The 12765-nt window shown below is 45.3% G+C and overlaps 1 protein-coding gene across 1 annotated transcript in view; it reads left to right on the top strand.

Annotated features, from left to right (window-relative positions):
• Positions 1–6222: 6222 nt before the first annotated feature.
• Positions 6223–12765, top strand: part of LOC140395398 (myosin-3-like) — a 40622-nt gene continuing 34079 nt past the window's right edge. Inside the window, exons 1-10 of the mRNA XM_072483105.1 lie at positions 6223–6423; positions 6537–6680; positions 6766–6922; positions 7092–7119; positions 10017–10131; positions 10229–10321; positions 10473–10536; positions 10627–10725; positions 10835–10938; positions 11020–11158. Coding sequence (XP_072339206.1) covers positions 6223–6423; positions 6537–6680; positions 6766–6922; positions 7092–7119; positions 10017–10131; positions 10229–10321; positions 10473–10536; positions 10627–10725; positions 10835–10938; positions 11020–11158 — 1144 coding nt within the window. The remainder of the gene's footprint in view (positions 6424–6536; positions 6681–6765; positions 6923–7091; positions 7120–10016; positions 10132–10228; positions 10322–10472; positions 10537–10626; positions 10726–10834; positions 10939–11019; positions 11159–12765) is intronic.

Genomic DNA, 12765 nt, shown 5'->3' with positions numbered 1-12765 from the left:
GGTTGAGTTTTGCATTTCAACGGTAGTATCATCTGCTGAATATTCTAGTGAATAGCTGTAAGTGGACTAAGGGCAAATATTGGAATATAAAAAAAGGGTGCTGCACTTTCAATGCCTAAAATGTCCTTTTTAGCTAGATTCTACAGATGTCCTCCATAGTATTCACTGTATAATTTGGAATGAAATTACTTCGAAATCTAAATATTGTGCAGTTTACATCTACATGTGGAAGTGTCATAAAATAAACGTGTTTCTTTGTTTAGATTAATCATTTTACTTGCTTTAAGTAATCAATTGAGTGATTTAGTTTGCAGAACTCACATTATTGGAGGGTGTACCTGGCAAGAAGTGAAGTTCGTGCTGCAAATAGGTACAATATTCGATGGCTCCCTGCAGTTGAGGTTCTGGTGATCTACTGATTTATTTTATGTGCAATTAACAAACTTTGCAATTCTCTTCTACGTTTGGGAGGCTGCTTTGGTCTGTGGCTGGAACCATAATTCTGCAAAAAGCTTTGGCCTCTCCCTCTAAATTTCCCTCTCCCGTTCATCTGCTGAGATGACAAGATTTGCAACAGATACTCAGTGATACGGTGACAAAGGATATACGAGGCATGTGCTGTTCAGAACATAGGCTAATTTTGACTCTCACTCTTTGTGCCAAACAAGGCTTCCACCAGATGAAAATTCTATATGGGAATTTAAGTGGGGGTGGGTGAAGGGGAGAGAGTAGTAGAATCCCTACAGTACAGACGGAGGCCATTCGGCCCATCGAGTCTGCACTGATCCTCTGAAAGAGCACCCCACCTAACCCCACTCCCCCGCCCTATCCCTGTAACCCCACCTAACCTGCACATCTTTGGACACTAAGGGGACATTTGTCTGGACAATCCATCTAACCTGCACATCTTTCAGCTTTGGACTGTGGGAGGAAACCGGAGCACCTGGAGGAAATCCATGCAGACAGGGGGAGAATGTGCAGACTCCACATAGGCAGTCACCCAAGACCAGAATTGAACCTGGGTCACTGGAACTGTAAGGCAGCAGTGCTAACTACTGTGCCACCATCTCCTCTTTGTTTGATTGTGGTTAGTTCCCCCCCCCCCCCCCCACCTCCACCCCCACTCCGCACAGCAGTTTTCTTTAGAAGTTTGTGTCTATTCCATTTTCTCAGGCAGCCTCACTGCTGTAAGTAAGCATATAATCATTGACTCCTTAAGTGATGTTGGGTTGTGGGTGCTGCAACTTTCACTTGTTCTGCTGCCTTCAACGAATCCACAAAATGCGCTGCGCTCACAAGGACGGAATGATAGTTGGTTAGTGAACATTATTAAAATGCAGCACAGATGTAAATTCATCACATTCGACAATAAAAAAAAAATCAAGTCAGTTCTCAAAGAATTAAAAAAATCTAAGGATTGATGGAAGATAATGTTTTTTTTCAAACATTTTCCTCTTTGTGCTATTAAGCCTTATTCCCTCAAACTGCATCAAAAGGCGGGAAACGCTTCAATGGTCTTTTGCCAGATTCCTAAAACCATAAAATCGACACACTTAACAATTGAACACCGTCCTATATATAGACGCGATTTGGGATAACACCATCAATGCAACATCCAGGGCCAGATTTCAGTTGACCATATACAGATGTACCACATGCCAGGGAAGGTGTCAGGCTCCTTATAAATAATCCTTCAGTCTTGCGAGGGACTTGTTCCAGTCTGCAGCAGAATCTGGTAAGTTGCATTTATCTGGGAGCGCTTTGAACAAGGGGGGGTGGGGGAGTTGAACTGATCTTCCTGTCGTTGCTTCTCCAGCCTTTCGAAAAATTTATGTTGCTTAGATTTGTGTAATATTCCATTGATAAAAGACAAAGAAACCTCTGATTATTTCTGGTATGCTTTAAACAATTTTAAAAATAAGCTCAATATATTGGAATCGAGGTAAATCCATAGACAGAGTGTTAAATTTCATGGAAATACTGAAGCACTATCTGCAAATGGGCTGTACAGGCTCAATTCTAGAATATTCTCACCTGTTCATTCTACTTTCCTCCTCAGCCAGAAAGGCCAGTCAGTAATTCTTCTTGGTTGTGGATCCACAAGGTGAGGAACTTAAGGTTCAGGCCAACCCCTGAATATTTACAGGTTGGGTGTTCTTGTTTTCTGAGAATCCGCCCCACTCTCTTATTTTTCACTGGGGTAGCAAACATGCCTCAGAAAATACCGTTGACAATTCCTTTTAAAAGTCAGCAACATCTTAGCCAGGCAGAGCGTTAACAGAAGGCCCCATAAACTGTGTTCACAAGCATCGTGACCAAGAATTAATTAGATCTTTGCAGATAAGTGGGATGTGCTTGCTTGTTACCTTCTTATAACAAGGCAACAGAAACCTTAAATCGATAAACTCAGGGGCTTGCAGGGAATTTTGCTGTGATTTGTTCGTTTTTCCTATCCATTTTTCCCCCCTTTCTTCCCAAGAAGCATGGATTTCCATTGGAATGCAGATCAGCTAGAATTTAACATTCCACCTTACCTCAGCCAGGTGAATGTTCACATGTGTTTTGCATTGTGAATACTGGCCGTGTGTTTTGGGGGGCGGTGGGTAAAACATCTGAGCCCCATCCTTGCCTGCTCTGACATCCTCAGATGTAGACCTAAATCAGAATTCAGGAAAAGGGATATTGACATCAATCGCTTACTGTTATTTGCTTCCTTTGAAAACTTGTCTCGAATGTAATCTATGCCATGTTGGTCCCTAAGGCCCATTTACTAACTGGCTTCAACAACAGTGCCACAGGATTTTATAATGTTTTTATATGAATGCATGTGACCCTGCAACTGATATATCCATGGAACAATGAAAAAGAATGGCAACATCCAAAAGGAGGATTGGATGTGAGTGACATTTCTGAAATATATCTGTAAAACGTTAAATTTTACAAGAACTGCTTGCAGAATGTTTATTTGCCAGCTCTGTTTTCTGCCTAGCACACAACTCATTAAACTTATATCCAATAGAGAGATGCCATTATCTACCTACATAATGTCAACTTTTTCACACCGATTCCCAATTTTAGTAACTCAATAAAGCCTAGTTTATATGTAAGCTAATGGTTTATTGGCAAGTTTATCATTTTACATGGAATGGCCACACCAAGAATAATGGGCAGAGAGCCACCCTTTGTCGGAATTCAATTCCAGGGCATTTTTACTGTTAGTGTGAACAGAATGTAAAATTAATACAATCCCTTTCAATAGAGGCAGAAGTGACATACTGCAGATGTTGGAAATCTGAAATAAAAACCAGAAGATTCTGGAAACAATCTGCATGTGAGATGGCCTCAGTGGAGGGAGAAACAGAGTTGACATTTTGTGTTGATGACATTTCATCAGATACCATCTCATTGGGGTAGATAGGTGCCATTCTAGGGGCTTTTTATTGTCGATAAGATTAATACATAGACTGATGTGGTGATGATGTGTTACAGTTCACTCAGGGAGTCTGATGTTCCTGTGACAGCATGTATTTTAAGATGCGTGTTGTAGTCTGGAGCTATGGATGGTGATGGTTGAGGCTCCAACATTCCTTCCATCGCATGACTGATCAGGAATCTCTCCCACACTTACTGCCTGCCATTGGCGTGTGTTGGAAGGATTTGCGGGTTGATACACAACCTGTTTGACTGCTTTATTTATGCTTCTTTCTTGGCCATCAAGTTCTGGGATGGAGTTCGAACACGGAGCTTCTGGCTTAGAGACAGGGATCCTACCCACTGTGCCACCAGACCTCCATGGCCTATGTAACGTGTGTGAAATAGAAAAATTGCTCAACTATATAAGATATTTTAAGGGAAAGCAAAAGTGTTGTATCGAACATTTTGCAAAAAGGCCTTGAGTTTCTGCTTTGAACCCAATCATTTCATAGCTTTGCTTCAAATTTCTGTCCAAACTCATTTGCACAATGGCAATGTAAAGTTTCCCATGAATGGGCACAACGGACCAATGTTAATGGCTGATCAATTAATAATTAGGAAAAAGGCCATTAGGGCCTCAGGTATCTGAAAAGGGGTCTCATAAAAACCACTGTGTAAAATGCTTTTTTCAGAGTCAGACTGAAGATTGAAAGGAAAGCAGGACTCACCTTTTTCTGCAAAAAAATGTCATGTGGCCCGTCATATCTGATTGATTTAAAGCATGCATATTAAGAGTAGTAGTGGCTTAATTCTGAGTACTTCATAACTTTACATTAAGAGCTGCATTCATCTAATTGATGCGTAGGTTTTAGAAAAAGTGATTTATTTGTCTACTCGAGATTTGAATTAATCCCAATTTTAACTCCAATATAAATGTAGTACGATGAGGTTAATGTTAATTTAACTAGAACGTTTGTTGCTGTACTTTGCGAAATGATTGCTGGTCTGCAGTAAGGCTGGAATCACAAGGCAACAGCTGCCTGCTGATACTTTTGTGCTGGGAAAAAAGACTGCAATTTGTATACCCTCCTCGAGATGATCTTCAAAAGAACAGAAAATCGCTGTCCTCATTATTCTGGCCTGAGGCACTGGCCAGTTGTGTTGGCAAGGCCGACTTTAAGCACTGTACTTACTTTAGCCGGTGATAAAGATTGCATAAAGCGTTGTGTTAAAGGTTTTTGGGCATCACTGAATCGCAGAATTTTTGCAATGCATAAGGAGGCCATTCGGTCCATTGTATCTGTACTGGCAGATGAGCAATTTCTTACTGTCATTCTCCTGCCTTCTCCCCATAACTCTGCACATTATTCCTTTTCAAATAAGAATGCTTTTGAATGCTTCAATAGAACCCTCTTCCACCACACTCTCAGGCTGTGCATTCCAGACCCTAACCACTCGCTGCATGAACAAGTTTTTTTTCTCATATCACTTTTGCTTCTTTTGCAAATTACCTTTCAGTTCTATGTCGGTGCAACATCATGGGCCAAAGGGCCTGTACTGCGCTGTATCGTTCTATGTTCTATGTTCATTCTCAATCCTTTCATGAGTGGGAACTGTTTCTCCCAATCTAGTCTGTTTAGACCCCTCCTGATGTTGAATTCCTCTATCAAAGTCCCTCTCAGACTTCTTTTCTTCAATGACAATAGACTCACCTAGATACTTTTCTTTTTTAAATAAATTTAGAGTACCCAATTAATTTTTTCCAATTAAGGGGCAATTTAGCGTGGCCAATCCACCTAGCCTGCACATCTTTGGGTTGTGGGGGCGAAACCCATGCAAACACGGGGCGAATGTCCAAACTCCACATGGATAGTGACCCAGAGCCGGGATCGAACCTGGGACCTCGGTGCCGTGAGGCAGCAATGCTAACCACTGTACCACCGTGCTGCCCTAACTAGATACTTTTCTAACCTTACTCTCAACCTATGCTGCCACCTTCAATTACTTATGCACAAATATATCCAGGTCCCTCTGCTCCTGCACTCCCTTTAGAATTGTACCTTTTATTTTATATTTTCTCTGCTACTTCTTCCGACCAAACGCATCACCACATTTCTCGGCATTGAACATCATCTACCACCCTGTCTGCCCATTCCACCAACTTGTCCATGTTCATTTGAACTCCTGCACTATCTTGCATACAAACGTTTCCAAGTTCTGTACCATCAGCAAATTTTGCCCTGAATAACTCACTTTTTTATATCATGGGACATGAGTGTTCCTGGCTCGGCCAGCAGTTTTACTGCCCATCCCTAATTATCTTTGAGAAGGTTGTGGTGAGCACCCTTCTTAAACCCGTCTTGTGGCACACCCACACTGCTGTTCAGGAAGGAGTTCTGGAATTTTCACCCAGCGTCAGTGAAGGAACGGCAATATATTCCCAAGTCAGGATGATGTGTGGCTTGGAGGAGAACTTGCAGGTGGTTGTGTTCCCATGTATCTGCTGCTGTTGTCCATCAAGGTGGTAGTGGCCGTAGGTTTGGAAGGTGCTGTTGAAGTAGTCTTGGTGTGTTGCTGCAGTGCATCTTGTTGCTGCCCCCCGTGCATCAGTGGTGGAGTAGCTGTTGGAGGCAGTGGATGGCGTGCCAATCAAGCGTCTGTGATAGTTTATGAAGCTCAAGTCAATTACACATGAATTGTGCTGATTTAGCTTGAGGAAACAAGCAAAATTTGGATATCTGCAATTTCACCTGCAAGTGAAATATGATTAAATGACTGAACATTTCCACACAGTGAGACACAGCGACCATGAATTTTGACGACATAAAAATTTTTGGTGCAGCGGCTCCATATCTCCGCAAATCTGAGAAGGAGCAAATTGAAGCACAGAACAGGCCCTTCGATGCCAAAACTGCTTGTTATGTAACTGACTCCAAGTCGGTGTTTGCAAAAGGGAAAATTAAGAGCCAGGATAGCAGCAAGGTTGAAGTGGAAAGAGGAGATGGGAAGGTAGGTGAATTTCAGTAATCTTTAATAGATAGAATGTTTGTCTTACTTCTGAATGTGGCATTGTGAATGATAAAACTACATTACAATTACTGTTGCCAAATTATCTATTTCAGACAATAGTTGTGAAACACAATGATGTCTTCCCAAGGAACCCTCCTAAATTTGACAAAATTGAGGACATGGTCATGATGACCCACCTGAATGAAGCATGTGTGCTGTTTAACCTCAAAGAGCGTTATGCAGCCTGGATGATCTATGTAAGGGGATCTTCAATACTTAATTTTGAAAATTCAGTTAAAGTCACAAAGTGTCAACATTAATCAATTTCTGTTTTTTTTAAAGACCTACTCTGGGTTGTTCTGCATCACTGTGAATCCCTACAAGTGGTTGCCAGTGTACAATCCTGATGTCGTATCTGGCTATAAAGGGAAAAAACGACAAGAGGCTCCTCCCCACATCTTCTCGGTCTCTGACAATGCTTATCAAGCCATGTTAACAGGTAACTAATCAATTTTTGACATGTTTAATAAGCAGTTGTGTACCTATTTTTATATATATCATTTAATAAGTACAGGCAATTAGCACAGCTTCTAACTTAACTTCAGTTTCAAATTAAGTGGAATAGAATTTCTAACAATATTCTTCCTTTTTGATGTTTTATCTTGAAGATCGAGAAAGCCAGTCAATCCTGATCACGTAAGTCAATAACTTGCACAAGTCTATGAATTTCTCTCACCAGCTATATATCTAGGAATAGCCATACACAGGCGGTCCTCGGACTTACGACACAATTGGTTCCTAAAAATCACATTGTAAGTCGAAACATCATGGGCGCGATTCTCCACTCCCACGCCGGTTGGGAGAATCGTCTGGGCCGCCAAAATTTCCGGGGATGCCGGTCCGACGCCCTCCCGCGAATCTCCCAAGCGGCAGGAACGGCCTGGTCGGGTTTCACGGGCCACAGGCCGGAGAATCGCCGGAGACACCCAAAATGGCGATTCTCCGGCACCTCCGCAATTCTGAGGCCTGGATGGGCTGAGCGGCCAGGCCAAAACGGCGGGTTCCCCCCGGCGACGTCCACACCTGGTCGCTGCAGTCGTGGATGGTGCGTGAACGCTGGGGGGGCGGCCTGTGGGGGGGCGAGGGGGGATCCTGCACCGGGCTTCACCTGCAATGTGGGTGGCCCGCAATCGGTGCCCACCGATCGTCGGGCCGTCCTCTCTGAAGGAGGACCTCCTTCCTTCCGCGGCCCCGCAAGATCAGTCCCCCATCTTCTTGCTGGGTGGATTTGGACAGGACGGCAACCACGCATGCGCGGATGACGTCCGTTATGCGGCGCCGGCCGCGTCATTTATGCGGCGCCGCTTTTACGCGGGCGACAAGGCCTGGCGTGGGTAGATGACGCGTCCCCGATACTGGCCCATTGTCAGAGCCTGAATCGGTCGGGACCGGGGCCGTTCCGCGCTGTCGTGAACCTCGACGGCGTTCACGACGGCGCGGCCACTTCGGCGTGGGAGTGGAGAATCCCGCCCCTTAAGTCAGAACCGATTTTCCCATAGAGACAAAGGAATAAATTGGGGTTTGGTTCCAGGACCAAGGCTGGAAATCACCTAGTGTGTTAAATCATCTGAATTCTTGCCCTATCAAGTTGCTGAAGCAACTGTCGATGCCTGTATGCCTTAGCACAAGTTCCTTGGTTAGTGTGGGGAATATAATGAAGCTACCGATCAGTCAGTTGCCTGTTTAACCTTGAATTTCTACAGGTCTGAGCACATATAACATAAGCGTATAAATGCATTAAAATTGCGACGTTTTGTGCCAAAAAAATTGAACAGAATAAAACACTTGTTTCCAACCTAATAAAGACAGTTCAAACTGACTTGTCATGTGGATGATAGGCGCAGAATGTCATTGCGCCCGTATGAATGTCGCGGTGTGGTGTCGTAAAGTCCAAACCGACATAAAGTCAAAATATGGTGTCAATTTATAAACAATGCGAGTGCTGTTCATTGTAACTCAAACATCGTAAAGTTGAGGACTGCCTGTACTCTATTATACATTTAAATTCTCACATTAATAACACCCCGTGTCACACTGGAGTACTTTCCATCACACCTTGTTCATAATGCCCTATTCTAAACTTGAGCTCATCCAAAATCCTACTTTCTACATCCTAATTTGCAACAGTGGTTAGCACTGTTGCCTCACAGTACCAGGGACCCGGGTCCAATTCCGGCCTTGGGTGACTGTGTGGAGTTTGTATATTCTCCCTGTGTCTGCATGGGTTTCCTCCAGATGTTGTGGTTTGCTCCCACAGTCCAAAGATGTGCAGTTAGGAGGATTCACCATGCTAAAATTTCCTCTCAGTGTCCAAAGGTTAGGTTAGGTGGGGTATCGGGATGGGACGGGAGATTGGACATGGATAGGATGCTCTTTCAGAGGGTTGGTGCAGGCTCAATGGGCCAAATGGCCTCCTTTTGCACTGTAGGGATTCTATGGATTCTTTAGGTCCTGTTTATTCATCCACCCTGACCTACATTAGCTCCTGGTCTGACAATGCCTCAATTTTAATTTTCTCATTATTTTGAAATCCCTCATTGGTTTCCCCCCTCCTCATCTCTGTAACATCCTCCAATCTTACAATCCTTCAAGATCTCTGCCCTCTTGAGTTCTTTTGCACATCCCTAGTTTTCATTGCTCCACCATTGCCAGTTGTGCTTTCAGCTGCCTAGCTCCTAATCTCTGGAATTTCCTCCCTAAATCTCTCTGCCTTCTCTATCCACCTTTAAGATCACCCTTAAAACGCTTTGACCAAGTTTTTAGTCATCTCTTCGAATGCGTGGCTTCGTGTCAAATTTTGTTTGGCAATGCTCTTTGTTAAGAGCCCTGGGATATTTTAATATGTTAGGGGCACTATAAAAATGTAGGGCTGGATTCTACGCAGCCCCGCACTGAAATCGCGTTTGGCGAGGGGGCGGAGAATCATGTTTCATGCCGAAATCGGGCCCGGTGTCGGTCCGGCGATTGTCCGGGACCCGAAAATCGGCGTGATCGCGGAGTACTCCGTGCGGCTGGGGGGCCATTGCCAAAGGCCCGCCCAGCAATCCTCCGCTCCCAGCCAGCTGAGTTCCCAACGGCGTGGCTCTAACCACATATTGCCGTTCGAGAATCTGGTGGTGGGGCGGGGGTCGGGCACCGGCGGGGGGGGGGGGGGGGGGGGCGTTCTGATGCAAGGGCACTCGGCTGATCGGGGGGGGCCTACTTTTTGGAGTTGCCTCCACAGTTCGAGTCCGCCATGGCTCTCGGCACGGCCACTGGAGGCCGCTGCCATTCGCATGCGCAGACTCAAAACCGGAAGTGCGGGGGCCAGCATCCGCAGCTAAAGCTGCGAGAATCACTCCGGGTCCCTGCTAGTCCCCTGCAGGGCATTGAATTGGCTCAAACTTTCTTCAGGAATCTTCCGAGTGAAACGCCGTACAGACATAGCCGCATTTGGGGAGAATCCAGCCTGCAATTTATTTAAATGAAATAGCATGTCCTCTGGTGTACCTATGGAACAACAAGGGATGAATGATCATTTTTGTGCTTTTCAGTGGAGAATCTGGTGCAGGAAAGACTGTGAACACTAAACGTGTCATCCAGTACTTTGCAATAATTGCAGCTACTGGTGATCTGTGCAAGAAGAAGGACGAAACGGCAAAGGCGAAAGTATGTGAGGAGAAAATTACACTTTTGAAAATTAATTTCATTACACTTTTGCCTTAGTTTAGTCAGCTGTTAACTGAAAATAAAATCTATCCTTTAGGGAACCCTGGAGGATCAAATCATCCAGGCAAATCCCTTGCTGGAAGCCTTTGGTAACGCCAAGACGATAAGGAATGACAACTCATCTCGCTTTGTAAGTTGCAGTGGAAATACATATCCAAAATGAAACAAAACTGAAAAGAAAATGCTACTTTTGTGAAAAAATAGTTGATGGCATTTAACCACCCCCACATGAAATAACAGAAGTATTCCAATCTTTGAATTCACTTTGTTTTATTATGAAGGGCAAATTTATCAGAATACACTTTGGGCCCACGGCAAAACTGGCTTCTGCAGACATTGAAACATGTAAGTGTTTCGAATCTGATTAACTTCAAGGTAAATAAACATATTCGTAGACCTTTGACCGAGGTGTAACTAATCTCAATTCCCATCCAGACTTGTTGGAAAAATCTAGAGTGACATTCCAACAGCCATGCGAAAGAAGCTATCACATTTTCTACCAGATTACATCCAACAAAAGACCAGAGCTTATTGGTAAGGAGCCTGCTAATCCTTTACAGTTTTGACTTGTTTGCACATCTGTACTTCTCTTCATAATGTTACGTTATGTTAAAACATCCTCTTATCATCTACTTTGTTTTAGAAATGCTTCTCATCACCACCAATCCCTTTGACTTTCCTTATGTCAGTCAGGGTGAGGTTACAGTTCCAAGTATTGATGATAAAGAGGAATTGTTCGCTACTGATGTAAGTATGGTGCTCATGGGTTACTATGAGAACAGTTGAGTTGGATGAACTGATTGCAATATTATCTCCTTGAATTTGCAGCAAGCTATCGACATCTTGGGTTTCACCAACGATGAGAAAAGCAGCATCTACAAAATAACTGGTGCAACAATGCACCATAGCAACTTGAAGTTTAAGCAGAGGCAAAGGGAAGAACAAGCTGAACCTGATGGCACAGAAGGTATATTCATTCAAATCACTTGCAAAACTTTACAAGTGCTCTGTTCTTAAATTAGATAAAATAGAGCACATAAATAAATATCAGCAAAGGCTGAATGTTGGCAAACTTGTGGAGTACTTTGGATACAACATGATAAGACAGTTGAGTGGAACACAGCATAGTAAGTATATTGTCGGCATCCTTAAAAAGTAATGAATTTTGTGCAGATATTTTGGTGAAGGGAACAATGTATCCACTTTTATTATTTAATGTCAGGATCAAACATATTGAGGCCAGATACCCCACGTTAGTGGCAGAGTAAAACACCATATAACCCCTAATAATGTGATGTCCCACAATTCAGAAGATTATTTCCTGTCATTATTGAGACATTGCCAGCTCTAATATTAGCCAGTCCTCTTGGTTATTAGGGTAAGACAGCTAATTAGCATCTAACCTTCTTTTCCTGTGGATTCATGTCTGTTAGAAACATTTTGAAAAACAATAAGGCAGTGCTGCTGCTTCACAGTGCCAGAGACCTGGGGCGGGATTCTCCCCTACCCGGCGGGGCGGGGGGTCCCGGCGTGATGGAGTGGCGGGAACCACTCCAGCGTCAGGCCGCCCCAAAGGTGCGGAAGCCTCCACACCTTTAGGGACCAAGCCCTCACCTTGAGGGGCTAGGCCCGCGGCAGAGTGGTTTCCGCTCCGCCGGCCGGCGGGAAAGGCCTTTGGCGCCACGCCAGCCGGGGCCGAAAGGTCTTCGCCGATCGGTGGAAGTCCACGCATGCGCGGGAGCGTCAGCGGCTGCTGGCCTCATCCCAGCGCATGCGCAGGGGAGGGTGTCTCTTCCGCGTCGGCCATGGTGAAGACCATGGCGAAGGCGGAAGGAAAAGAGTGCCCCCACAGCGCAGGCCCGCCCGCCGATCGGTGGGCCCCAATCGCAGGCCAGGCCACCGTGGGGGCACCCCAGGGACCAGATCGCCCCGCGCCCCGCACCCCCCCCAGGACCCCGGAGGCCGCCCGCACCACCTGCTCGGGCTGTGTAGGTCGTTTAATCCACGCTGGCGGGAGAGGGTTGACAGCGGCGAGACTTCGGCCCATCGCAGGGCGGAGAATAGCCGGGTGGGGCGGCGGACCTGCGCGACGCGATTCCCGCCCCCGCCGACCGGTGCGGGGCGATTCCCGCCCCCGCCGAATCTCTGGTGGCGGGGAATTCGGGACACAGCGGTGGCGGGATTCACGCCAGCCCCTGGCGATTCTCCAACCCGGTGGGGGGTCGGAGAATCCCGCCCCTGGTGACTGTGTGGAGTTTGCAGGTTCTCCCCATGTCTGTGTGGGTTTCCTCCGGGTGCTCCGGTTTCCTCCCACAGTCCAAAGATGTGCAGGTTAGGTGGATTGGTCATGCTAAATTGCCCCTTAGTGTCCAATGATGTGCAGGTTAGGTGGGGTTGTGGGGTTAGGGCTTGGGAGAGGGCATAGGTGGAGTGTTCTTTTGGAAGGTTGATGCAGACTTGATGGGTCGAATGGCCCACTTCACTGTTAGGATTCTGTGGATCTCACCAGTGTGCTGGTCAATATCTATCCCTTAAATAACATCACTAAGATAATTAATAATAATTAATAATCTT

This window comes from Scyliorhinus torazame, chromosome 18, assembly GCF_047496885.1.
Source record: "Scyliorhinus torazame isolate Kashiwa2021f chromosome 18, sScyTor2.1, whole genome shotgun sequence".
In the NCBI taxonomy this organism is placed as follows: domain Eukaryota; kingdom Metazoa; phylum Chordata; class Chondrichthyes; order Carcharhiniformes; family Scyliorhinidae; genus Scyliorhinus; species Scyliorhinus torazame.
The sequence above is the reverse complement of the archived record's forward strand: the minus strand, read 5'-3'. Positions and strand labels throughout refer to the sequence as shown.